Source organism: Lathamus discolor, chromosome 4 (assembly GCF_037157495.1).
Source record: "Lathamus discolor isolate bLatDis1 chromosome 4, bLatDis1.hap1, whole genome shotgun sequence".
Taxonomy (NCBI): domain Eukaryota; kingdom Metazoa; phylum Chordata; class Aves; order Psittaciformes; family Psittacidae; genus Lathamus; species Lathamus discolor.
Window position 1 is genome coordinate 72,534,476 of NC_088887.1, and position 27,816 is coordinate 72,562,291.

The 27,816-nt window shown below is 41.8% G+C and overlaps 1 protein-coding gene across 8 annotated transcripts in view; it reads right to left on the reverse strand.

The window, feature by feature from the left end:
- CLYBL (citramalyl-CoA lyase) overlaps positions 1 to 27,816 on the reverse strand; it is a 171,144-nt gene that overhangs the window by 60,927 nt on the left and 82,401 nt on the right. For all 8 annotated transcript variants that reach the window (XR_010612330.1, XR_010612329.1, XM_065677999.1 and 5 more), the window contains exon 2: positions 20,536 to 20,725. Coding sequence is in view for 6 of the 8 variants with exons in the window: in XM_065677999.1 (XP_065534071.1) it covers positions 20,536 to 20,725 (190 nt within the window). In the remaining 2 variants the exon portion in view is untranslated. The remainder of the gene's footprint in view (positions 1 to 20,535; positions 20,726 to 27,816) is intronic.

Consider the following 27,816-nt stretch of genomic DNA (forward strand, 5'->3'; position numbering starts at 1 on the left):
GGATTCTTTCCTTTTGGAAATCTGGCAGCTTCACACATAAGGGGAATTTCATAGCTTATCTTTTGGGATCTTGGATCAATTTTAATGGGAAAAAGCATTAAAAAAACTTGTCACATGGCTCCTGGAACCACATGGAGAGTCAAGGATGCAACCGTGCTCCAAGGCTGTCGCTCAAGCACTTGCATTTATATCTCTTGGCAAAAACCACATTTATGTGCTCACTTGATTTCCAGAACAGGGTGAAAACCAGATGCCCTTCTTTGCACCACGCAGCTTACTCCATGGGATGTCTACATAAAAGATACTGTGCTGATGGGGTTTATTTTAAGGAGGTGGTTGATTGGTAGCCTAAAGTGTTGCCCTTTTCATGCCACACTCTGGAAGGGAAAAAAATAACTATGAAAGGAGGTGTGCTTGAGCCAAGGCACTCTATGAAGTATACCTTCCCTCTGATCTATGACCTGGAATTGGTCCCCAGAGGCAGGGAGGTAGATGCTGCCAGGATGACCATCGGACTGCTTGCAAAACTCTGCTGGAGTCCTGACATGAGGAGGAGGAAAATGAAAGGAGTAGTTTAGAAAAAAATACTTTTGTTTAGGCCAGATCTGTGACCTGTAAAGCTGTCTCAAAAGGGGTACACAGCCTCTATCCTTCCTTCAGAGGCTCCATCAAAAGGAATGCCTGGAATCTGCAGCTCTGTGCAGTGCAATGCTTCACTGCATACTCTTTCCTCTTTGTTTAGCTCCAGAAGTGTCCACTATGATTTTGTATCTTCAGTGATTTATTTATCCTATTCTGATATATCTCTCTTCCAGTTTAAGAAATTTCCAGTGTAAGTACTCAGCACCAGAAGAATGGACAGGTTACTTGTATAAGTGAGATGCAACACCAGCATCCACTTCTCTGGCTTGCCATATGATTGGCAACTGTGATTTTTAACAGTGCTTTGTGGAACAAGTACCCTACATTTAGGGAATCCCAGCAAAGCTTGCAAGTTTTTCAACACTGTAATGAAAAGACAATGCCTATTTTCCTGCTGTAGTGCAAAATCACATTTTGGGAGTTTTAAGATGCTGTGTCATGGGTTACAGAGATACCTCACACAAGTGAAAACCATGTAGTTCCCATTCTGTGACAGCCTACTGCAGCCACTTGGAAAAACAAAAAGCAATAAAAGAATTGAACCAGTTCACTGTGGTTACTGCAAAGTGAGCTCTTTACTCTACGTGCTGTGAGGCTACCTTGACATGCCTATAGGTTGCTACTACGAGACTGACAAATGCTGGGGAACCCATTTGCATGGTTCAGTGAGTCCATAGGAGAGAATACGGTGAGCAACCTTGGCAAGCGTTGAGAGCGCGAGTCAAGGCAACGTTTAAAGTGCCAAAAGGGAACCGGCAGAACATTACACTTGTATGAAATGGGAGTAATCTCATTACCAGAGGTGATAACCATTGCACCCCTGATGGAAATGCATAATTACTGAAAACAGCTAATCAACTGCAAGAGCAGCAGGGTAGCCAGAAGCTCCTATCTATACCATCTACTGTGCTTAACCCAGTTGGAACTGCTCCTCCTCCTTCACCTTTACAAAAGGATCAGTAAAAGATGCTGCACGTTCAGACAAGTGGGTCAGTGCAGCTAAGTGATACAGTGCTTTGCATTTTTAATCAGAAACAAAGCATATTGTGAAGTCACAAATAAAACACATGTTCTGTGAAGTTTCCTTCCTACTTCTATAGGATGCTCAAGCATGCCACACTTCCAGCTGTTCATTTCATAGCTATATCTGTAGATAAACGTGGTTTAGAACAATAGTTTAATACCAAACTCCTATTGAAAAATACAATGATAGTTTCTTACCATTAATCTCTGACTTTGAGAAACCTTGCCTTTAATTTCCTAACAGTATATATGGCTATGAGCAATAAGAAGTGGTAATTCTCAGGCTAATGGTAAGGTAAGTTAACTGTTAATGGGATCTGGGGCCAGCTACAGGAGTGCTCTGGTGTGCGCTTAATGAAAAGAAGTCTGACTTACATGCTGTACATGCTGTACATGCTGCTACAGTAGGGCCATGAACCTCCATGCTTCACAGATCCAGGGGACAGAAACCAAGGAGACCAGGGGATATGTGGTCAGCTACAGGATATACTGATCATCTAAGACCAGATGTTGCTGCTCTGTATTATGCATGTATAGAGACATACATTATACAGACTGTGTGTATAAGCATACTACTATACAGAGAGAGCGTATGCAGGACTGGGAACAGGATCTGCCCATCATGCTGTCCATGTTTACGTGACACTGATTTAAGCTGCACTGGGTTTACGTGAGTGCTGGTAAAGTCACTACTTTCTGACTGTTTGGAACTGAGTGGCTGGCCATTCAGTTTATTTAGCACAGCAAGGAGGTATATGTATATGTATCTATACACACACACACATATAAGTAAATACATGTACTTATATGCCTGTTTGGAACACTTGCTCAGCCTCACTGGTGGTGGAACTGGATGTAACAGGCTGCTGGATTCAGCAACCTCTCACACATGGTTTTTTTCTTGTCCTGACCCTTACAGTCTGTCTTCAGGCACCTCCAATAACAGGATGAACTGCCTTGAATTGTTTTTCAAACCGCAACAGGTGAAGGAAGAATACAGAGGGAGGGACAAAATAGATGTCAGCAGTTACAAGTAAAATATATAATTTTCCACTTACAACTAGAAAAGCAGTAAAAACGACATGAATTGTTTCAAGGTTCTAAACAAAAAGAGCTGCTCATGGAGGTGGCGGGCTGTTAGGAAAAAGCATAAACGAAGATTTCCCTGCTAGTACAGGGGTACCTTCAATGATACCAGTCTCATGAATCCTGCCGAGGATCTGATTTCTTGATTAGATTAGTAAACTAGGACTAGAACCACAGAGGGACACATACACTGTGATGTCTGAAAAAAAGCCATAGGCTAAAATGTATATGCTGTGCCTGGAGCACAGACAGAAATCCAGGTCTCTCTTCTCTTAGGTTCATGCCCTAATCACTGAGCTAGAAAGTCAGCTTCAGGCCTAGATTCAGTCTCTGGCCCAGTTAATATCTACTTATTTAAATCAAGGTGGAGGGTGTCTCTACCACAGAGATGTGTGCATACAGACAGTGTATCAGAGTTTTAGTTAGCGAGCAAGGCGCTGTTTTCACTTCAGCTAAGGACAAATAGACCACTGCTCCTGGCTTCCTGGGCAAGTTGTCTAACCACTAGGGATGACCAGGGGCCTGAGAGCAGACTCTGACTATAAAGCCTGAGGCAAAGAAAGTATTGAACATCTTGGCCTTACTGATGTTCTGCAGGCAGAGGCCACCACTCAGTAGTAGACCCATTTTCCCTGGTCTTTCTTATGTTGCTGATAAAGGTGTTGAAACCTTTGTGGTTGCCCCAGGTCCCTCACCAGTTTTGACTCCAGGTTTTGACCTTCCTCACTCTGCCCTTACATGCCCAGGTAATATTTCTCTATTCCTCCTTGACAGTTCATTTCTGCATCTATTTCCAGTATGGTTCCTTTTTGTGTTTGAGTTAAATCAAGAGTTTCCTGTTCAGCAAGCTGGCCTCCTGCCTGCCTGTTCTCCTGCCCTTCAGATGATATTTTTGCATTTTGTGCAGGTTGTCACTGAAGTCTGACTAGCTCTTATGAGCTCCCTTACCTTCAGGGGCAGCCTAACATGGAATCAGTCCTGCCTACCAGCTGAAGTCTTGTGTCCTTGCCTTCCTCACTGCCTTCGGGACTGTGAAATCCAGCATCTGACAGCTCCTGCAGTCAAGGCTGCTATTGACTGACAGTTCATTTTCATTCAGGAGTCCAGCAAAGCATCTTCCCTAGTTAGCTTGTTCAGCACTTGCATCAAAAAAATTGACTTCCATGCACTCCAGATATCTGTATTGCTTGCAACCCATCATACCGTCCTCTCAGTAGATACTAGCATGGTTAAAACCCTCCGTGAGAGTCAGAAAGAATTTGAGATGCTTCTTTCAGTGTAAAGAAATCTTTGTCCACAGTCTCTCCTTGATCAAGCACTACCATGACATTTCCCCATTCTGGCTTCCCCTCTGACCCTGATCCATCAGCTCACAGTGAGCCTGTTACTCATGCCACCATGGACACAACCATTATTTCTTCTTTCTTATCCTACCCATTTTTAAATAAAAAGGCCATGGCTTCTGTGCTTTGTATATGTCTCCTGTCAGAGCCTGATAGGCAAATTTTGATCCCATCTGCTCAAGGGCCTTAGAAAATACATTTCTGATAGCCTAGGCATGAGAGAGACAAGCTGCCAGAAGAGGACAGAAACATGTCTGAGTACGCACAAAAGCAGACTTTCAAGCACTAAAGAGCACATGCAGAGATTAGCAGTGTGGGTAGGAATCACATTCTTGGATGCGGGTGTCTGAATTCAACTCAAAGCAACTAAAATTTTAATGCTCAGAAAGTATAGTTTACTCCAGTGTTAAGGACACTTCAAAATACATGACACTGTGAAGCTCTATGAAGTATGAATCTTGTTTGTTAGGTCTACTGATTCTAACTAGGTAAAGAGGAAAAGAGGACAAACCAGGTTGCAATCAAGATATCATAATAACCACAGACAATGAAGTGGGGGAAGAAGATGGATAAGTATGTGGGGGTTGGAGACAGAAGGACATCTCTGCCTGACCAATTTGATGGCCTTTTATGACAAAATGATTAGGTACATGGACAAAGAGAGCAGCAGATGTAATACACCCTGACTTCAGAGGGCATAGCATGTTCATCTGGAAGCTGAGAAAATATAGACTAGAAGAACTGACTATTAGATGGGTTGAAAACTGGCTGGACAGCTGAGTTTGAAGGTCTGCTTAGTTGACAGTTGGTAACAAGCAGAGAACCCTAGGCTTTGATACTGGGGCCAGTTTTATCTAGCATCTTCCATGCGAACTTCAGTGATGACACAGAATGAACCCTCAGCAAATCTTCCAGTGACACCAAACTACAGGGATATGAGCTGTAGTCCAGAGGCACCATGAGAAACTTGAGGGCTGAGACAACAGGAGGCCCAGAGTTCAGCAAGGAGAAGCAAGAAGCTGCACAGCAGGGGCAGGAGAACTCCACATGTGTGCCTGGCCAGAGGTGACAGGCTACAGCTGCTGAAAGGGGCTTGGGGCTTTGGTGGATGACAACCTGAATGAGGGACAGCAAGAGAACAGTGTGCTTTCATTGCAAACAAGGCAAACTGCACACTGGACTAGATCAGGAGGAGTATGGCCAGAAGACTAGGGAGGTTATTATCCCCTTTTACTCCGCACTGGTGAAGCTGCACCTAGAGTGTAATCTCTAGCTTTGACCACCTACTTCAAGAGAGGTGTTGAGAAACTGTGGAGGGCAGTCAAGATGTGAGAAAGCTTTTAACACTGCTGCTCATAATGACCTCAAAGGAAATGTGCTAATGTGGAAACCTACCCTCAAAAAGTAACAGCCAGTATTCAACTGATCATCCCTCACAGAGGGTAGAACCTACCCTCAAAAAGTAACAGCCAGTATTCAACTGATCATCCCTCACAGAGGGTAGAACCTACCCTCAAAAAGTAACAGCCAGTATTCAACTGATCATCCCTCACAGAGGGTAGAGGGCATCATTTCAGTATTTTCATTAGCAACTTGGTTAGTGCAAGAGAGGTTAGATTTTTGGTATTTTCAGCAACCTGTAATTTGGAGAGAGATGCAAACACATTCTCAGACTGGATAGACAGTAAAAAATTAAAAAGATAGAACTATACTACATATGAGATAGAGACATTAAGAGCCAGAAACAAAGCTGAAAATGCACTAAGAATAGTAGGTTGAAGTGAATGAGTGCCACCAATGTAGTGTTATTACAAAAAAGACAAAGCCAGTTCTGGAAATATATTATCAGGAATACCATATATAATAAAATAGGAAGCAATTGCACTGTTTTATATTGCATTTATAAGAGATCAGTTGAAATACCCAGTTTTGGGGACCAGAAATGAAAAAAGGTTGGAGGAGGCTCAGAAACTTACAAGAAGACTGGGAAGATGTTCCAGCATCTGCTGTTAAAAAAATGCTGACGAATATGCAGAAACTTGACTAAAAAGAGAAAATCGATAGAAGCCATTAATAAGAATTCAATACACAGAATAATGTTTTATAGGTGAGCGTAAGACGTTTCTGGTTTTCCTTCTGTAAGTGGTCATGGACAACAAAATCCGTTTCATTTGCTGAAAATAGCATTTATATTAAATTATGAGAAAATTCGGAGTAGAAATTAGGGAGATCAGAGACATCTATGGACACTCTCTACAACTGGTTACAGAGACATCCACTTTCGGGAGACATCAAATTCATGTCCTTTGTGATATGAAGCACATTGTACCCCCATTTCTCCAAAGGTGCCCAGCACCTCAAAGGGCTTTGGTAATGGATAAAAGATACTTAACATGCTTTAAAGTACTAGGCTTATGGACTGTTCATACTTCCACATACACAAAAATAACAATTAAAAAAAGCATCTGAAGGACAGATATTTGAAAAAGAGCCACAATAAAAGCAACTATTTACAGTTCCCAGTAGTGTTCAGTACTGTTGGTGCAACACGCACATGACAGGGGATAAATCTTGGTCCTGTTGATGCCAAATGGTGTGAGTTTTCCCACTGACATAATGGTGCCAATGGTACTAACTTTAGAGGAGGGCAATTTGGAAACTTAAAAATTTCACACTCTTTCCACAGTTTAGATGTTGTTGTATACTGTACAAGGTAAAGTCTATGCTACACACCCATGATTTAATAAAACTCTTAAGGCAGTCACTGCCACACCTTTGGTAATGGAATTAACCACAGCAATGATTACTACACACACATGCTCTGGCAGAAAAGATGCTCGGTAAGAATGTAAGCCAGTAAGTAATAGTGGTTAAAGTAGGAACAGGGAGGAAAAATGCAGCACTTCAAAAAGACCAAACCAAGAATCAACCTGTGAAGCCACGTGTTAGGTTTGCAAAGCCACAATGAAATCTCTGATAACAAAACCCCAGTCTGACAGTGACTCAGATCTAGTTCTGCTTCACTCAAACCAAGAAACTGGGAGGTTGGAAGGCAAAGTTAGAACAAATTGTTTCAGTTTAGCTTTCATCAGTAGTTACTGGAATTCTTTATTTGATAAGAAGGAAGAAATTGGTGAGACAAGATGGCAGCCAACAGATACTGTTGCAGTAAAATCTGTATTGGGTCAACACTGAATATGATATTGCAAAATCTGGAAGAATTTGTTTAGCATGTTTTTGTGACTGATCAGTTTATCAAGTGGATTCCTCTCAACCCTCCACACAACAAAATACTACTTGTGCTATTTCAATGCTGCAGCTATGAATAGGGCTCAGATTCTAAACACAGAGCTGTTAAAATAATTTTTATGAGATATACACTTCACAAGCTTAAGTAATAAAAGGTTTGCTCTCTAACTGTGATGGGGACAACACTTTTTTAATTGAAATATGACATGGTATATACACTTACACTTATTTAGATTATCAATGCCTAGAATAAGATATTGCAAGAAAGCAAGTTCAATGGCCCACTCATCTCCTGCACCACTGCCTTCAGCAGTTGTCCCATAACTGTCCTTCAAGATAAATAAGGAGGACTTCATCAGGGTCTTTGTGGAATGGTTTTATGGGACTGTTCAGCAAAGAAACAAGTGTTTCTTCTGCAGTGTTGCCAGCCCTTGGCTCCTACAGCATCCAGCTGGAATATGAAGGCCTCAGATCTAGGGACAGGAGAAGGCATTCGTGGCTATTCCATACTCATGTTGGATAACTGTGAATTACTCACAAGTCCCATATAAATCAATGTGTGGGCTAATATATGAATTACCAATTGTGGAGCCTTTTTTTATACCCAGAATATTTCTTTTGTACTTGTGCCAGACCATAGCCACTCCCAGATTTCATCTCATGCATATTTCACTCCATTTTTCCTTCCTGCAGTATTTGTGCCATTTATCTTGTCCTATATTCACTTCCCTTTTTTCCTACTTTTGGGAATAGCATCTAATATGCCTGTAGCATTAGTTTTTCATTGTTAATGTCAAAAAATGTTAATCCGTGAAGACTTGCTTCCTAGATAATGTTAATTCAGCTGCCAGTTTTATAATAGGATTATGCTTTCCAGGATTTAAAAATCCCACTTGTTAGGTACAAAACAGACTTCCACTAACAGCTATAAAATCTAATTTAATCCCTATTGGCATTAACTAAATAGCTGAGGTATAATTTCTGTCTAGCTACACTTAACACCCTGCTATTGCCATAAATATACAAAATTCCCTTTGAAGTTATAAAAGAAACTGTTCAGCAGGATAAACAGGGTCTCGTGAGTCCAATCATATGCTATCTCCAAGGCACAACAAATGTTGTTTACATATTGCAAGGATTTTGTGGACAGTTTATTTAAATAGATTCACCCATGTTTACATGTATTAATTTGCCCTTTTCCTCAAGAAAATGCACAATAAATTATGATCTATAATTATTCTATTTAAAAATAATTGGTTAACAAGTAGAAGATTTGGTCTGCGTGGAATCAAAGTTTAAGATGTAACCAAGGAAGAAAATACCAATTTGTTCAACACGCTTAAACATGTTTGAACATCCTTCAACACATTTAAACACTCAATTGTATTGTGAAACCTTAGAAGATGAAGTTGTCTCAAGCCTGGCACAAGCACAGGTATTTTGCGGCAATCTAGTAAAAGACTGTAACAAGTAAGGAGGAAAGAATGAGCAAGCCATGGTTTATTATCATCCTAAAATGAACAGCCAGGATCTTTACAACCATTTATTCCCAAATGAGGAACAACACGAGGATTTATGGTCTTCTGGGGCTCAGTGATCAGAAATGAAGAAAAACATTTATGATTCTCTTCTCCCAAACTTGAAATAACTGGCAAGTACATTGTTCTGGAGAGGGTAGCCCTAATGCACTTCATTGAAAGAAGGATAGCAGAAAGAGCTATTACAAGGATCCATAGCAGACAGCATGATGTTATGTTGCCATTCAGGAGTTGAAACAGCAATCTCAGAGCAACCAAGCTGCTTTAAAGCTAGAAATTGTAGTCAGACTCAGAAAACACAAAGATTTTATTTATTCTTTCAGAGAAGATGCAAAGTGATAATCAGACTCCACAGTCAGCTTATCCATTTTCTCACTGAGAAGCAAGAAGACAGATAGTCATCTCTGTCATGACAATCGTAGCCAAAAGAAAAGATGGACAACCTCAGCAGATCAGCTTACATCAACGTCTGTCTCTGTAATAGGCTGCATTTATAGATGTGTGCATTTGTTTTTGGAGTCAGACATACAACAGGACAAGAGGGAATGGCTTTAAATTGAAAGACAGTAGATTTAGATTAGATATTAGGAAGAAGTTCTTCACTATAAGAGTGGTGAGACACTGGCACAGAGAAGCTGTGGCTGCCCCATCCCTGGAAGTGTTCAAGGCCAGGCTGGATGGGGCTCTGAGCAGCCTGGTCTAGTGGAAGGTGTTCCTGCCCACGGCAAGGGAGTGGAACCAGATGAGATTTAAGGTCCCTTTCAACCCAAAACATTCTATGATTCTATGAATATACTTCTGTCAATGCATTTAGATGTGCTAAAAACTGCACATGCTGCATAAACCCCACTACCAAAACAGTAATTTTCATACGTAGATAAATGTTTTGACTTACCCAAAATGAAGAAATAAAACAAAAAAGAAAAAAAAAAGAAAAAGAAAAGGTGCATTTTTTCCATCTTTGCAAAAGGATTCCTTGATTGGAAGCCCAAACGCTGGGCACAACAATGTGTAACCTGGGGAACATGAAGAGCTTTTGTGCCCCTGGAGCTTGATGCAGGCATAGCAAAGCTAGGCAGGTTTAGACGTGAGTAAACAAATGCATGTAGCTTCTAATGTTCTGTCCCTGTTTTTTATGGCTTTTACAGGGACTAGAAAAATTACAAGAGTTGCGAATTGTGGTCTATTCTGGTATATGAGTGCACAATGAATTCATGGCTCTGGATGCTCTCCAGTTTCAGTATGCCAGAGATGTGGTTTTGTAACTATTTTGGGTACCAGCCTATTCCATGAAAGTGTATTCTTTTGGTGTATAAAGCACTTTTTAACATACAGTCTTTTCACTATTCAGAGAAGAAAGCAATTTACAGAATATGTAAAATCCAGGGGTTTAGGCAATGGTAATCCATGTACTTTGTCTTCTGTTGAACAGAGATAAATCACTCCACTCTAAATTCAAGGAACATCATGGCATGGGCTTAGTTCATGATGGAAATAAAAGACTGGGTTTAGATGGTTCTGTGCTTACTTTGGGAATGGTATGTCCTGCAACTAGCACAGCACACATGCCTTCAATATATGTAGTATATTGCTCACCAACAGGGAAGGGCTTGTTGAGAATGTGGTACTCCGGGGCAGCCTTGGATGCAGCGATCATGAGATGGTCAAGTTTGAGATCCTCAGGACAGTGAGAAGAGCGCGCAGCAAGCTCACTGCCCTGGACTTGAAGAGAGCAGACTTTGGCCTCTTCAGGAGCCTGTTTAGTAAGGTTCCATGGAATGCCCTGGAGGGCAGGGGGGCCCAAGACTCTTGGTTGATATTCAAGGATCACCTGCTACAAGCTCAGGAGTGCTGCATCCCAACTAGAAGGAAGTGCGGCAGGAGGGCCAGGAGACCTCCTTGGATGGATAAGGAGCTGCTGAGGAAAAATCAAAGGAAAAAAGAGGCTTATAAAAGGTGGAAGCAAGAATAGGCGGCCTGGGAAGAATGCATGGATGTTGTCTGGGAAGCTAGGGACCAGGTTAGGAAGGCTAAGGCCCAGTTGGAGTTAAACTTGGCTAGGGATGTTAAGGATAACAGGAAGGGATTCTACAGGTATGTAGCAAACAAAAAACAGACTAGGGACAACATGGGCCCCCTGAGGAAGCTTTCGGGAGAACTGGCTACATAGGATTTGGAGAAGGCTGAGGTTCTGAATGACTTCTTTGCCTCGGTCTTCACTGGCAAAGGCTCTGACTGCACCACGCAAGTCTTGGAAGGCAGATGCAGGGACTGTGAGAATGAAGACTTTGGGCCCACTGTAGGAGAGGATCTGGTTCGAGACCATCTTAAGAACCTGAACGTGCACAAGTCCATGGGACCTGATGAAATCCATCCATGGGTCCTGAAGGAGCTGGCGAATGAAGCTGCTAAGCCACTGGCCATCATATTTGAAAAATCATGGTAGTCAGGTGAAGTTCCCAATGACTGGAAAAAGGGAAATATAACCCCCATTTTCAAGAAGGGGAAAATGGAAGACCTGGGGAATTACAGAGCAGTCAGTCTCACCTCTGTGCCTGGTAAAATCTTGGAGCACATTCTCCTGGAAGGCATGCTAAGGCACATGAAAAACAACAAGGTGCTTGGTGACAGCCAGCATGGCTTCACTAAGAGGAAATCCTGCCTGACCAATTTGGTGGCCTTCTATGATGGGGCTACAGAATTGATGGATAAGGGTAGAGCAGTTGACGTCATCTACCTGGACTTGTGCAAAGCGTTTGAGACTCTCCCACACGACATCCTTGTCTCTAAATTGGAGAGATATCAATTTGATGGATGGACTACTTAGTGGATAAAGAACTGCCTGGATGGACGCACACGAAGAGTCAATGGCTCAATGTCCAGCTGGGGACCAGTAACGAGTGGTGTCCCTCAGGGATCAGTGTTGGGACTGGTCTTGTTCAGCATCTTTGTTGGTGACATGGACAGTGGGATTGAGTGCGCCCTCAGCAAGTTTGCCAATGACACCAAGCTGTGTGGTCCGGTTGATATGCTGGAGGGAAGGGATGCCATCCAGAGGGACTTTGACACGCTTGTGAGGTGGGCTGATGCCAACCTTATGAAGTTCAACCATGACAAGTGCAAGGTCCTACACCTGGGTGGGAGCAATCCCAGGCACAGCTACAGATTGGGCAGAGAAGAGATTCAGAGCAGCCCTGCGGAGAAGGACTTGGGGGTGTTGGTGGATGAGAAAATGAACATGAGCCGGCTGCAGTGTGCGCTCGCAGCCCAGAAAGCCAACCATGTCCTGGGCTGCGTCAAAACGACCATGACCAGCAGGTCGAAGGAGGTGATCCTGCTTCTTTACTCTGTGTAAATTCTGTGTAATTCTGTGTAATTCTGTGTAATTCTGTGTAAACTCTGTGTAAATTGTGTGCAGTTCTGGTGTCCTCAACATAAAAAGGACATGGAACTGCTGGAACAAGTCCAGAGGAGGGCCACGAGGATGATCAGGGGACTGGAGCACCTCCCGTATGAAGACAGGCTGAGGAAGTTGGGGCTGTTCAGCCTGGAGAAGAGAAGGCTGCATGGAGACCTCATAGCAGCCTTCCAGTATCTGAAGGGGGCCTATAGGGATGCTGGGGAGGGACTCTTCATTAGGGACTGTAGTGACAGGACAAGGGGTAACGGGTTAAAACTTAAACAGGGGAAGTTTAGATTGGATATAAGGAGGAAATTCTTTCCTGTTAGGGTGGTGAGGCACTGGAATGGGTTGCCCAGGGAGGTTGTGAGTGCTCCACCCTTGGCAGTGTTCAAGGCCAGGCTGGACATAGCCTTGGGTGAGATGGTTTAGTGTAAGGTGTCCCTGCCTATGGCAGGGGGGTTGGAACTAGATGATCTTAAGGTCCTTTCCAACCTTAACTATTCTATGATTCTATGATTCTATATATAGGAGAAAGAAGCTTAAACTCCTGAAGGGCTTAATCCTGAATTACTCATTTAAACACAAACGTCTTTCCTTCATTGTGAAATGTCATCTGAATAACGACTGCAGAATCTGCAGTACCATTAAGTACTGTGGGCTCCTGCTAACAGCAGCTTACAGGAGCCAACAGTGGAAGGAAACAAGCCTTCCACATAGGTATTGGTGGTTCAATTTCCACCAATCTGTGTGAGGATCCTTTTCTCTTGTCTCCAGAAGAGTAATACGTGAAACCAAAGGTACAGAGGTTAAATGCTTTCAGCTGACACCTGCCAAGGTTCCCAAACGTAGCCCTGACCACACACATACTCACCCTCATCTTCAACTTCCATTTATGGGGCTATTCTGTTCCTTCATCTGACATCAGAAATTCTTTTCTCTTATCCAGCATCCCAACGCTTCCTTGTTTTGCTACCTGTAACTACTACTAAACCCCTGCTAAACAGGTGATGTTTAAACAGTTTGGTGAAATAAACCACAGATTTTGCCTGTAATCTTGTAAGTATCTCTTAGGTTTCCCTGACTCCTCACCATCCTGGGACAGGTCCAGCTTTCAGGGCACCAATGCACTGGGAAAAGTACCATGCATTTCCACCTTCCCTTACCTACATATCTTACCTAAACCAAACCAAAGGTCCACTAGACCACTACCTTGACTGTGACTGTACAGACACCTTGTAGAAAAGTTACCAAAAAGAGTGCAAGTGCTGTATTCTATGTGTGTCCTACCACTCTCTCATCCATGGCCCTGTTAATGGGGTCTGTGGGTTTCCTTGTGCTTTGCCTGTTTTCAAAATGTGGCCCTTGCAATGTGGGAGAATAAGTACAGTGGACTACTGGTTACAAGCACAGTGGAGTCTTAGGTTCAAGGCTAGGTTTCAAGACTAACTGCAATAGAAACTTGGACATACAAACATACTCCTCTGCCTGCTCATGGCCAACAAAAAGGCAAAGGAGATCTGGAGCAAATTGTGTTGAGTGCTGAGAATTGAGTGTTGAGCAACAGCAATCTAGGCAATACCTTTATGTTTTTCTCATCCCCAGTACCACTGCAGCTCTGACAACATAATCCAACACATGGCTCTGCATACAACAAAAGTCTGCCCAAATTTGCTTCAACAGAGTGTTTCTAAGCTACACATGTACTCTGAACTTCTTGTATTGGCTTGATTTTTTGTATCTCCCTTGAAACTCAACTGCTCCCTTCAAACTAAGGGCTAGATGCTCAATGGCTGTGCAGCCAGGTTTTCTTGCTACAAACCCAGATGAAATACTGAAAACTGGTTCAGAAATGTGTAGCAGCACATGACTTCTAGTCCTGCAATTAGTCTTCAGTAACCAGGTGGGTTGATGTGCCTGTGGACAGTGGACTACACATGAAGAGTTGAAGCGCTGTGAATTCCGAGTCCATACAAACATTAACTGTATGCTTTAAAATATTTTCCCAGGTCTATTCATGTATTCCTACCTGAAATCCCTGTTAAAACTGAGCTAAGACATTTTCCGTAAGTTTCTAGACACTGTTCTGTCAGCAGTAATAGTTACATCAGAATATGTCCAAGTCAAGCTTAATTGGATACATATGGATCAGTGGAAAAGAAGTAACTGGCAATTCAAAGGCTCTGCTCAAAGAAGCACACGCATTACTGAGCTCATTAAGAAGAAAATTGCTGAATATTGCAATTGTCCTTATGAATCCTCAAATCCTTCTGTAAGGAAGATGATTGGCTTGTAGAGTAAAACAATAGGAACAAAACCTGTTATTGTCACAGTTACCACTCAGGAGTGGTAGATTCTTCCAGGACCATGGTGGGATTAATAAGGAAATGAAAACACTTTACAACTTTCATAAAAATGTATATTCATCAGAACTCTTCAAGGATCAAAAAGGCCTTGCAGAGTTTCACTGTACAGTTCAGCTTCCCTACAATAAACCAGAGAGACTTCTGGACTCCCCAGTTCTTACAGAAGAATTTCCCATGCTACTGAGACTTTTAATAATGGTAAGCCACTGGGGAAAGCAGCATTCCCATTTTAATTTTGTGCATCTTTTGAACAGAAGTCACCCTACTATGTGCCTGTGTACATTTAATCATTCTCTACACACTTTATCAGCAAGCCTTCTCCCTGTAGGAAGAATACAATTAGGTACAGTAGTAATTTATTATAAATAAAGCAAAGACCTGGTAAAATAACCTAGTTATCAATGTTTCATGCAACTGTGCCTGTGAAGTACTAGCTAACACTCTAACTATGTGCCTAGAGAAATACCTGTGGCATTGATAAATCCTAACCAACTTGGCTTTATTAAGAAAAACAAAAAGAAGATTGTCATCACCTAACACAGGAAAACCATTGATTTTAATTGAAACAGCTAGAGGTTTATGGAAGCCAACTGCAGCCTTTTTCCACTGATACTGTAAAAGCCTTCAATTTTAGTAAGATCAGTAATAAAATGCATTTCAGTAAGGAAAGGATTTTTTTTCTATAGCATGCTGACCCATTTTATGTATTTATCTCCACCCCCAAATTTAGTTGAAGTGTTATTTCAGATGCAAGAGCCTCTTCTCATCAGTGATAAGGAATAAAGAGGTCAGAAGGTCTCAGATTAGGGGAAAAATGGTAGGCAAGGATGCTCTCTTGCAGGCATGCTGTTTGTTCTGACCCCAGGATCAGATCACTAGAGAGATGGAGAAGGCATTCTCATAGGGAGAAATCTCCATAAAATCAGCATGTATGCGGATGATCTGCTCTTAACTGTAATGAACCCAGAGTCATCTCTTACGTATGCGTTATTCATAATGGAACAGTTTGAAAAGTGGTCAGGCTTTAATCCTATTTTTAAAAAGAGACAATTCAAATGAATTAATAGATATATATATATGCTTTTTAGGCATAGCACAGAAATGATCTTTTAAGTGGCTACAAGACATTAAGCAGGAACAAATTTATGCTATGACCCTAACAGGCCATGCTGCGGATAAGCAAAATAGGTCCTTCCCTATCCATCCTCTTAGCCCAACTGAACTTGCCCTCACTGCTGAGAGGAGCAGGGACAACAGAAGAGGCTCAGGAACTGCTGTATCCCCTCCTGAGGAAGCGATGTGAGGAAAGTACAGAGCTGAGGCTCCTCTTCCCCAGCTTCTCTTGCTCGAGTGCTGGAGGAGAGAACAACTTCTTTCTAGAAGAGACAAAGTGATACAACCACAATTTGCAGGCTTAGGAACTTAAACCCTAATTGGTCCTACACCATTTTACAGCGCTGTCCTGAATATCAATAACTTTTGCTGGATGAATGGGACCTATTCAGTTTCACAGGAACAACAATAAGATTTCCTATTTTTTATTGTTTTGTGTCAAAGGACCACACAGATGTTTCCCAGCCATATATACACTCCAAGGGATTGCTTTTACACCTCTGATACAAAAAACATGAGGAGGAGCAACATGGGGTTTTATTTTGATTCTTAATTATAACACTGGCATTCCCCATGGAAAGAAAAGGCCGAAACCTAAGCCCTTCAAAATTTGCCTGAGATAATTTTCACAGGTCATCCTTGGCGGTAGGGACTGTGCCCTGCCTGGCCTGATGACACACTAAAGACAGCCATAGAGGAAGGCACTGTATATCCCAATTATTCAAAATCATCCTAATGACCTCAGTGAAGAGAAAGCCACTAATAGCAGCGGTTTGGAAGTATTAAAATGCTCTGAAACTTTTGTCAAGACTCAGAAAGAGGCACAAACACTGCAGTAGCAGCTCAAATCTGGTCTCTTGCTAGGCTGACCTGGCAGCTAACACCTGGATGCTCTGAAGAACAGCAGCACTGAAGACAGTATCCTGCTGGAAAACATGCTTCTCTAGAAAGCTCTCTTGTGAGGGTGGTAACCCTACAAGACCCATGGGAACCAACTGCAAAATCTTAGCCCACTCTGCCCTTGGAAAATGAAAGCACTGGCATAGAAATCTTTAATCCAACAGGAGGAGACTTTTCCACCTGGTAGTAGGTTCACCTGGCATGGAGGTACAGTAACTGATGCAACTCTACAGAGAAAGCTACACCAGGCAGTGCTGGCTTCGCTGAGAGCCCTCAAGGTATCTTCAGACAGCTCAGCTTTTACACAGAGAGCTCTCAGTGGTATAACATGCGATTCAGCTTTCTGGCTTACACGTGCAAGTGTGTTGGTGCAGGCACATTTTTTACCTTTTTCTTTTTTACAATTAAAATGAATGGATATTCAGGCCTTTTCCTGCGAAAATAGGCACAGGCTATTTTTGCAGGATTTCACAAAAAGTCTCTAGAGTGTGATGCATTGGAAACATAGCAGCAGTGCAATCTAGTTCTAGTTTTATAGTTTATTTCTAGTATTTTACTTCTAGTTTTATATTTCCAGTTTTATAGTTTTAGAATTCCTATTTCAACTGTTCACTTAAAAATATCACCAAGTGAGACATTCTGAGTAATTTCTTTAAAATGTACAGCAACACTGGAGAAACTTTACATGTACATCAGTGGGGAATTGCTCTGGCCTTCATCTGCTCAGGGAAAGGAATTTACCTTTAGTAGTATTCAATTCTCCCTCCAACCAAAACCTGAATTTCTGTTGTAGAAATTCCCAATGTCTTACAGAGTCGGACACCTGGAAAGGCAGCTGGCAATCCACACCATGTGACACCATGCATTTGAGCCTCTAAAAACAGCGTGTGGAGCTCCAACCAGGATTTGCAGTCTGTGAACATATCCTGCATATGACTAGCAGGGTATGTTCAGCAAGACTAATGCTAGCTTTGTAAAAGATGGCTCAAGTTTTCAGCAATACTGGGATATCTTCCTATCTGAATTCCTACTCTGAATTTCTGAAGACTTCCTACAGCTCTGTCTCATCCCAGAGGGGTTGAAAAGGCCCCATGTGTCCTACTCCCACACTAGTATCAGCTCTCACCTTACTTGCAGGCTAGTATTCAGCTTACTATAACTTTGCTTTTTAACTGTTTCTTCCCATTGGTTTCCCTCAGAAAATTTGCTGAGAAATTTTCTCCTTGTGAACTTCTTGCTGCAAGGTTTGGTTTTTTTTTCCTGATTTAGTCAAAATATCAACTAGAAAAATGATTGAAAAAGAGGAGGAGTCCACAGATGATACCTGAATGATACCTGAAATCATAGCCAGCACTGTAGCTCTTGAAGCTAAGAAATGTGGGCACCAAAATGATGTATGGGTATGGCCTCCCCTACTCTGGTGCTCTCTGTGAGCCATTACAAACCATAATTGTGGGAGGACGATATCTCCTGAAATTTCATTGAGAGAAAATATTGTTTAGACAATAAAGACTTTTAATTTATAACCGCAGCTTCAAAAGCAGTTTTGCAAATGTAATCAGTTTCAGTCATAGGAGGCTCATCTTCCTTTTTTCCCTCTAAATGAGCAACCAAATGGAGCTGCCAATATTCCAGATTCTTGATCTCTCCAAATCTTACTTAATCTTGATACAAAACACAGAGCATCTTGTTAAAATAAACTTGTTAACACGTTTCAAACTTGCTGCTTGGACTCGATGCAAGTGAAGGCCTTCTGTAGACAGGTAAGTTTGACCCAAGGCACTGTGAACCTTCAACCAGGTCCTGATTTTCCCTAAACCCAGCATTTCTGCGGCACTTTCAAGAAAATCCGGAAGTATAAATTTTAGTGATATAAACCAGTCAAATTCATCAGTACTGTTTGTTTTAGAATAATGACTGAAGGACGCGCTCAGTGTTGCTGTGTTTCCCAGTGTTTTCTTTTTTTTTCCTCAGTTTGAAAATCAAGGGCACAGGTCTCGAAACAATCCATAAATGCCATTAAATTAAGCTGTGAGAGCCATAATAATTTCAGCTTCATATTCATAGAACCTAAGTCTCAAAGTCTTCCTGAGTACCTGTGGCAGATATAAAAATTAACTCAATCTTCCAGTCACTTTGAATTAGGCTTTGGTACTAGATCATGCAATCACACAGTCTCAGGAAACCACCTTGTCCATCTGTCTCCTCAAAGCAGGGATAACTATCACTCCACACCAGGTTGATCAGATCAGGGCCTCACCTAGCCAAGGCTGGAATACCTCCATGGAGGGAGGATGTTCCACCTCTCTGGAAAACCTCTTCTAGTGCCTGATCACTTGCATGGGAAGGACTTTTTTTTCTTGTCTCCAGTCAGCAAAACCTTCACGAAGGCCCCCTCCACTGTCTCCTCTCCAGGATGAACAAACCCAGCTCCTCAGCCTCTCCTCCATGCCATGACCACACTGGTGGCCCTACCTGGGCTCCCTCCTGTTAGAAATTACTATCAACTTTGTCACTTGATCATAAAATTTTGCTTTGCTGTCCTCCTCTGTTACAAATAGATGCTTCTGCTATAAATTATTAGTTTGATATAATTAAGCTGCACCTAAAAATACTAGAGTTTAATACACAATTGTGTCTTGTGTCATCTTACAGCAGCAGCCCCCCAAATATAACCTAAACAATACTAATTTGCTGTGACAGCAGATATAATCTTAGTCTTTCATGTAGAATTTTAGCAGCAGGAAAACATTTTCCAACTGTCTTCAGTGGTACACATGAACATCCAGAAATGCTATTGTCACTTTTCAGAACTAAAATACATATACGCAAACTCTGTAAACTCTTTTCTTTCCAATATACCTGCAAAGGGCTGAAGGTTAAAGAGAGCACTGTCCAAGAAAGTCCTTCTGGAAAGCATTAATTCCCAAGAAACAGAACAGAATAATCCACATTTGTGAGATGACATGGTAAAAATTTCAATCCTATTTTCATAACTTTCTGGACAATACATTCATATTGAAACCTAAACACTGTTTGCTGTAGTTCAAAGCACTGTAACACTGTTTAAGCTGGTGGACTTGGCAGTGTTAGGTTTATGGTTAGACTCGATGATCTTAAAGGCCTTTTCCAACCTATGTGATTCTCAGATATGAAACATTTTCAAATGGTTATTTTCATATACTTAAAAAATTTGCTTGCAAGCAAACCTGAATGCATACCACATCATTTTCTCTTCTTTCAGAGGTCAACGTCAGTGAAAACTTGGCACTGGTATTTGACATATCTCACGTCTATCTCCCTGCTTTCTTGCAGCTCCTTCAATCTAAACTGCTCTTCAAACCCTGGTACACTCAGGTTCTAACTTCACTTTCCTTCAGAGACATCTCTAACAGCATTTCATCCAGAAAGCTCAGGAAGAAAATCTTTCTAAACACCCAAAGACTCAAACCCAAACTCTGTCTCACGCTGTTTTGCTCACAGTCTGAAGATTATTTCATTTCAGCAGCAAACTCCCCACCTGGTGATTCTGAACTAACTCTTCCTTTCCTGCTTTTCTTCTCTTGGACCATTTCTTCCTCTTCCCTAAGAAACATGCAGCAGTAACAACGTCTCCCACTATTCTGTGATGAAAGCTTACACCCAGCTCCGTACTCTTTCAGAACTCCCTCCTCATTTACTTACATGGGATGTCTTTCAGACCTGGGCAAGCAGATTTTCCCAACACCTTCACAAAGCCTACCAGTCTCACGTTACTTTGTAGATCTTAAGATTTAACCTTGTCTCTCTGGTTGCTGGTTTCCCAAGGCAAAGGCAATGTTTTTCCACAAGTTCTCTTCAACACTGATTATATTACACAGATAATTTTTAATTACCTTTCTGTTCAGAGCCACACCATCTTCACAGTCCAGCACCGCACAATCCACGTTTAGTGATGGGATTTTCTGTATCTTCCTTTCATCATCCGCAGGTACATACAGCACAGCTCGCCTGGGAATGTACTTGTGAGATGATGCAAAGCGGTAACTAAGCTTAGTAACACCAGCTGGCAGAGGAGAACCCACCCTGCAAAAGACGTTTTTGAAATTAGCCTCTTGGCTACAATGCTGTAAAGAATCATTGACTGTATTTTAAAAGAGAAACATTCCTACGTAAACAGTGGCTGGTTTTGGGTTATCTATATATCCTTTCTTCTTTAGGAAGAATCAAAGTAGGGAAGTGTCAGTATTACAGCTAATTACAGTGTAAAACTCCAAAACTACTATGTTCAGCAGAACTTGCAAACTTAAACACTGAGAACTGAAGAACTACCAGGGCGGACGTTATCTGTGCAGCCTTAACCACGCTTCCCATTCTGTGCAATAGAACAAGTACTAAATACAGAAGGGTGGTGGTTGGTTTTTCCCCTAGTCATAGGGCTCCTCCATAGGATGGAGGCTGTGCTGGGAACAGATCAAGACCGCTTTAGGGAGGAGGCTGCTATCTGCCATGTTTGCTCCAGGAGCTGGATGGCATGCTGTGAATGGAGCAGGGGTGGTGGTTAAAACAAACATGGGCTTGCAAAGCTGATTTTGCAACCTTGGTGTTATACCAACAAACACATTTGCATGCAAATTTTAAATAAGCAAAATGGATGGAGGGGGAAACGAGGAAAACAGGACTGAAAACCCCATGCAATAGGGAACCTCACTAATCCAAACATGTCCTCTCAGAAGCCTGCAGACCTCCAGATCCACAGCACAGACTTCCATCAACAGAGCTTAGAAACCCATCAGCAGGCTGTTGACTGCAGTGCCTTTTAAAGCTTATAAATGCTTTGTGCACCACGCTCCAGTGCAGGTGTGAGCCTGTGGTGCCCCACAGCTTGAGTAGGTGGCATCCGCATGGACTGGAGGCGTCAGGTTTGTGGCAGTCTCCACCCTGTGCCAATATTCCTGGTGAGGGACCATCTAACCCACCCTAGGCACGAGCCGGGTTGGTGTACTTGGAGGCAGTGGGACTGCCAGGGGAGGCTGCCCTGAGTGCAGTAGGGCGATGCTTTGCTCCATAATTACAAGCACAGAGAAATAAATTGCAGAGGGTGCCTCTCTGTTCCATGGCCCTCCAAAAAATCCCCTTGCCTACTCCTGTTCCTCCCCGTTTCACACTGTACCCCCCAGGCCCATTCACACACGAAAAATGAGGACAAAGTAATACAATTTGCTTTCTTACTCAGAGCACAATTCACTTATTCCACAAAATAATCCTACCATATAACACCATTATGCATTATCATGTATATTATTCAGCACTTTGAGTAATGCAAAGCTTTTCTAGCACCATGCTGAACATGTCATTATCGCATCATGTCAGGGACCCATGCATTTTCCTGTGCCCCCCTTAATAATGCTTCCCAAGTTGCTACACTTGGATGATGTATGGCTACATGCGTACATGGGTTTTCTTCGACATGAACATGACTAACCCTTTCAAAATGCTTGGAAACGAGTTCAGTCAATCTAAATCACAGCCAACATGGTGTGAGGCTGACAGACCACTGCAGTACTTGCCTTTCTAAGCTATCCCATAGAAGAACCTTCTCTTACCCTAGAGCGTGCATCCTAAAAGCTGAATGTAAGTCATAGATGGAAAAGATGAAGAAAGCTTTAATTACATTTTATCTCAGTAAACTAAATTGAAAAGGACAACTATTCCACCACGCCATCTGCTGTGCCTCTGCATGTCTTGGGTGGACCTGCTTTAGAAGCCCACAAAACCCCACTGCCAGACTCTTCCTTGTAATATGCCTAGTAATGCCTAATTCAGCCTAAGAAAGGGGGTGGGTTTGCTGTTAAAAAGAAATGACACATTGTTTTATTCCAAGTGCTACTGCTACCCTTGCTAGTAAATCTTCATCAACAGCTTCCAGACTTAGGTGGTGGAGGTCCTGACAACACCTGCAGACATGCAACTGGGATCCACTGATTTTCTCCTAAGTACCCTCTTTGCCCTTCTTCTACAAACCACTTCATGTCCCCTGCATCATGTTGAAGTGGGGATGGTAACACAACTTGTGGCAACTCAAGTGGCTGCTAGTTAAATCCACTTAATCCCATTTTCTTCCAGTAGTACACTTTGGGAGAGCAAGAAGGAGGTGGAAGAGTGGTTTATCTCAAATGGAAATAGGAGGGGTTTGTTTCAGTGTGACACAGAGGTCAGTAAAGAAGTCTGCAATCCTCCACTGAACACATATGGGGGGACAAAAGTGATTAGCTGCTATTCTCTTTCTCTGATGGCTTCAGCCCTGTAGTTCCCAAAGGCACAAAGGAGTCAAAGAGCTCAGGCCATTAATAGTTAACTCCAGCCTAGAGCCAAGCAGCCCCTGAAGCACCCTTAATGACTGCTCCAGAAACCCGACAGAGGTGGCTGATACCATAATCCAGAGCATGCTGAGATGCATCTCCAATCACACATTTCCCAGGATTTCTTCTGGGCTGTTGTGGAACCAAGGGATGTTTGACCAGCTGGTTTCCCTCTCACTACTGCAAGCCCTATAAAGGCAGCTCTGCTTACAGTGCACAATGGTGTAGGTAAACCTGTTGTTACCTCCAGGCCAGATTTAGTTAGGTGTCACCATTGATGTCTATGAACTTTCCTTTAGATGGGAGACCAATGGCTTTCGCAGCAGACCACCTGACTCCAAACAAATAGGCAGATTTAATCCATTAAAATATCAACACCTGATATGCTTAATGTTAGAGATACTATCACCTGCTGACTATCGGTATCTCCTCCTCAACTAATCAATATTGTGGCCACATGGGCCTAAACCACAGCTTTCTCAGGACACAGGTTATTATAAAAATACAGTTAATGTGTCAATTGGTTAGTCCTATGGAACATTTTAGCAAGTTGAAGAAGCAATAATTTTTTCAAGAGGTATGGCCAGAAACAAAGCTGTACAGGAGGAGCTGGTGTCAGTGGACCAACACAGCATTCTTCTTCTTTCAAAACAAAGAGCTCTAGAAATGTACATGTAAAATAAGAGTTTTCAACACGTATGCTTAGGTGTGACTACAGTAAGTGTTTTCATATGCTATTATTTTGACATATATTCCTAAAAATCATCTTCTTACTCTGCATTTTCCTTCCATAGCCATCTTTTATGTTCTACAACAAAATGAAATGTAGAAGAAGAAGAGAATTTATTAAAACATCCATTTGCTTATAAACCTTTTTAAAACAGCAGCAAGGCCCAGGGTGCTATGCATATGAGCAGATAGCTACTGTGGTAGGAAACACTATCCTGATTATCTCAACTTCTGTTATTCTGATAGAATAAAAACATCCCCAGTGGTTACTTTTTTAGGACAAAAAAACTCATACAGCACTGCAATCTCAATTATATTGTTAACTGTGTGCTGTAAAGAGGAAGAAAATCTTACATATGTTTCCTGACTGCAAGTATTTTAATGATTCAAACTAAGCTTGACTGTGCTTTAAACTAAACACATGGACATAAGCCAAGAGAATTTGCTAAGACAATGTTTCTTCCTTTAAGCACTGTAAGTTAAAACAAGGACTAGGCTATTGGGTAATGCTCATTAAATTGTTTTACAGCAGCATATTTTCATTCATAGCATCTAGCAGCATGCTGAATGCTCTCGGGTCTTGGAAATGAAACTAAATTTCTTCAGCAAACATAACACTCTACTGAAGTCTTCATCAAATATGCAAAAGTAGCTGGCGAGTTAAAGTTACTCATGATCCTCTGAGAACTGTTTCACCCAAGAGCAAATAGTTCATCCTCAGGAAGGAGAAAAGAAAACCTTTTTGATTACTAAGAGACATTGCACTTCGCAATGGCAGCCATACAGCGTGACTGCAACCAGTGAAATTACCCCAAATTATACACATTTCCCTCCTGTAAACTGCATTTTCACATTCCAGCATTGCTCATACTCACACATATACTTAACTGCACACACCTGTGCAGTCTCATCTGAGCCACCAACATACAGCTCACGAAGTAAAGTACTCCCACAAGTGATTTTCAGGATAAGCACTTTAGTCTGTCCCTCTGTTCCCTGTTTATTTGCTACACGAAAGCATCCCTGGAAGGGACACTACACCACCTGAAGCATTGAAAAATATCCATTGTTTAATAGGCCAAATCTTTCCTTCTACAATCTTTGGCACACTGTTGGCAAAGTGTTTTCAAAGAGCATTTTCCATCATTTCACTAAAACCATTTAAAAAGATGGGTAATTTCCACAATGCGTATTTCTGACCTGTATGCACATAACTGCATACCAACCACAATCCTGGATATCTATGGTGCTGAAGGATAGAAGTGAACCAAGACCATGGAACATGAAACTACTAATGCAGCAAAATCTCCTACAAATTATTTCTCTAATATGTGCAAGCCCCCCCGCCCCGAGTAAATATAATGGTTTTCCTATGTTGAATTTTCTACGGAGTAGCTCACAACCGCACACAAATAGCCCCCCAAAGACAAAGGAAACTACTTCGAAATGACAAAGCCCTGCAATTTGCATAGTAATTCTTTCTAACTAAGAAAAGAAGATATAAGTTGTTTGTTATAAATATCAGCAGGCCCTGTGCAAATAGGAAAGGCTCGCAGGCGAGCTGAGTATTTGTCGAATCAAAGCGACTCACCAGAGTTTTATTGGTACAGCTGCGGCGCATGCATTTTATCACACATGCTAATAATCCTGGTTATGGCACTAACATTTTAATCATTTGTTCTGTGGGCTTGTTTCTCAAACAATTAGCACTAATGAATGGCCAAAATACCTCAGATCATATATGTCTAATTGCAGTCAAGAGCGGTTATTGTCCACACGTACATTTCAATTCACCTCTGGGGATAATGTTTGTTAATTGTATTTCTTTATATAGCAAGTGAAAAAAGGCTGTTCACTCAAAAAGGGACTAAGTGTTCTCTTCTTTCCCTTTGTTCTCACAAGAAGCTAAAGTCACTTCAAGAGGCACTTAATCCCATCATCCATGGTTACAATTGCCTTACAGCATCAATCAAAAAGAATCTGAAGTAAAATGATGCAGCTATATTGTGTAATTAAAAGCAATTCAGGTAGTTATTGCTTGGGGCATTTTCCAGGTCCAAATACTTAAAATGGCACTGCGGGGATGCTAAATACTGTAGTGTTTTAAATTTGGTCAACTACAATATCTCACAGAGAAAGGGGAGGAATATGCAAAAAAAAAAAAAAATCTCCTAGTGTGTATTGTAAAGCAAAAGAAAAGAGGAGGAACAGCTAACGTTTGAAGTGACAAAATCTACAAGTCTCCATATAAAAGGGAAATAAAAATATCAAGAAGAGAGAAAAGGGGAGGAGAAAGAAAAGGACGGCATTTTTTAAGGGAAAAGAAATTCCCTGCAATTGTTAAAAAGTTAACATGTGAAAAAATGCTAATGTTTCCTCCTCGCATGGAAAACAAAAGCTCACGTCACAAGCTTTACCATCAGAATACAGGTCCCTGAAATCTCTGCGCTTTCCCAGTGGAAATAAATCCAAAGTAAACTGAGTGGTTCTTTGGGGGAAGGAAGGGAAAAAAAAAAAAAGAAAAGAAAAAGACTTGTGTTAAAAGTGAAGAGCTACGATATTTACTTTTGAATAAAGCCAGAAGTTCGAGAAGGTACTTTACCTAACAACTGCCCCTAACCCTGATCCAATTAGGCTAAAATTAAAACTGGGGGGTTATCAACATATCAAACACTCAGCTTTGCATTTCTATTTCTTCCTTTGTTCCAGACCCACTACGCTCATTTCCCTGACCCTCTGAAAACTAATTAAGAACCCCCAAAACCTAACCCCTTGCCAGGGCAGGCAGAAGCCACCAGCTCTCGCAGTTTGAGATCTTCTGACAAGCAGCTTTCCTTACCAGTCAAAGCGCTCTGGAAAAGTCTTTGTCTGATTTTAAACTTCCCCCCATAAGGCTAACATTATCTTGTACCGATGTAACATGGAGATTTAATTCCCCTGAAGGTGATGGGAGATAAACGGGTGTAAAATCCGTCCCCCTCATTCCTCAAGTTGGAAGAAGGTGAAAGAATAAGCCCTAACACTTTCACAGTATCCTTAGGGAGACAGGCAGTCTGCACCCAGCTGCAGGGACTGAGCGTGGTGGGCTAAAGAAGTGCTCCCAAGAACCCAGCGAATTAAGAAATTTAACCCCCGTAACAACCTCCTTTGGATATCAAAAGGGACAGATTGGAGGGGGTTGCTCCCAGGAGCGGTTGCCTGCTGGAAAAACTCTAGCGGGGTGAAATGAAAAGAGGGCTTCCAAGTGACCTTTCACAAGTGCTTGCTCCAACTGATCAGGACACATCACGTTATAGCCAAAAATAGAGAGGCGAACCAAATGGGGAAAGAGGGAGAGCCCCTCTGGTAAAAAACATCACAATGCAGACGTGAGTGGGAGAAAGCAATTTAGGGTTTAAATGGAAACTGGGCACTAAATCCAAAGCTGCTGACTGGTAATTTTAGGAAAAATATGTGCCTTCAGCTGCTATACGTAATTTTTTCCTATCTCCAGTAAATTGATGTAAGTCATATAACTGGACACTAGAGAAAAGATCGACTACAAACTACGAACTTACTGACAAAGGCTTAAAATCACAGACCCGTAAGCCATAAAATGATAAAAGGCTATCACAGGTTAAATAGTTAACCAAACTTTCTCCTCCCACCAGCACTAAACGTAAAGAAAAAAAAAGGACCTTTTATTTACCCCACCATGTTCTTTCAACTACATTTGACCCTGTTGTTTTGGTTCACTCTGAGCTCCACCATGCCTTGAATTGCTTTGACTGAAGATCAGGGTTTCTTTTTTTCTTCTCAGTTCAAAATGGCCAAATTAGACAGCAAGGATAAAAATAAAAGGACCGCTGATGTCTCACATTACTAACATCTCCTGTTTTCACCGCAGCAAAACCAGTCTGTTTGTGAGGAAGAGGAGAGTGCTACTCTTCTGTGACTTAATAAGGGAATTTTTGAAGAGATTTAAATGATGGCTCAGGGTGACAAGGGCTGCTGCTTCCTACTAATGGCAACAGGCTGCTTCTTTCGGGCAGCCTGTGTGTGTGTGTTTGCTATCATCCAAGGTTAATTGGTGTCCTGTCTTGGGGA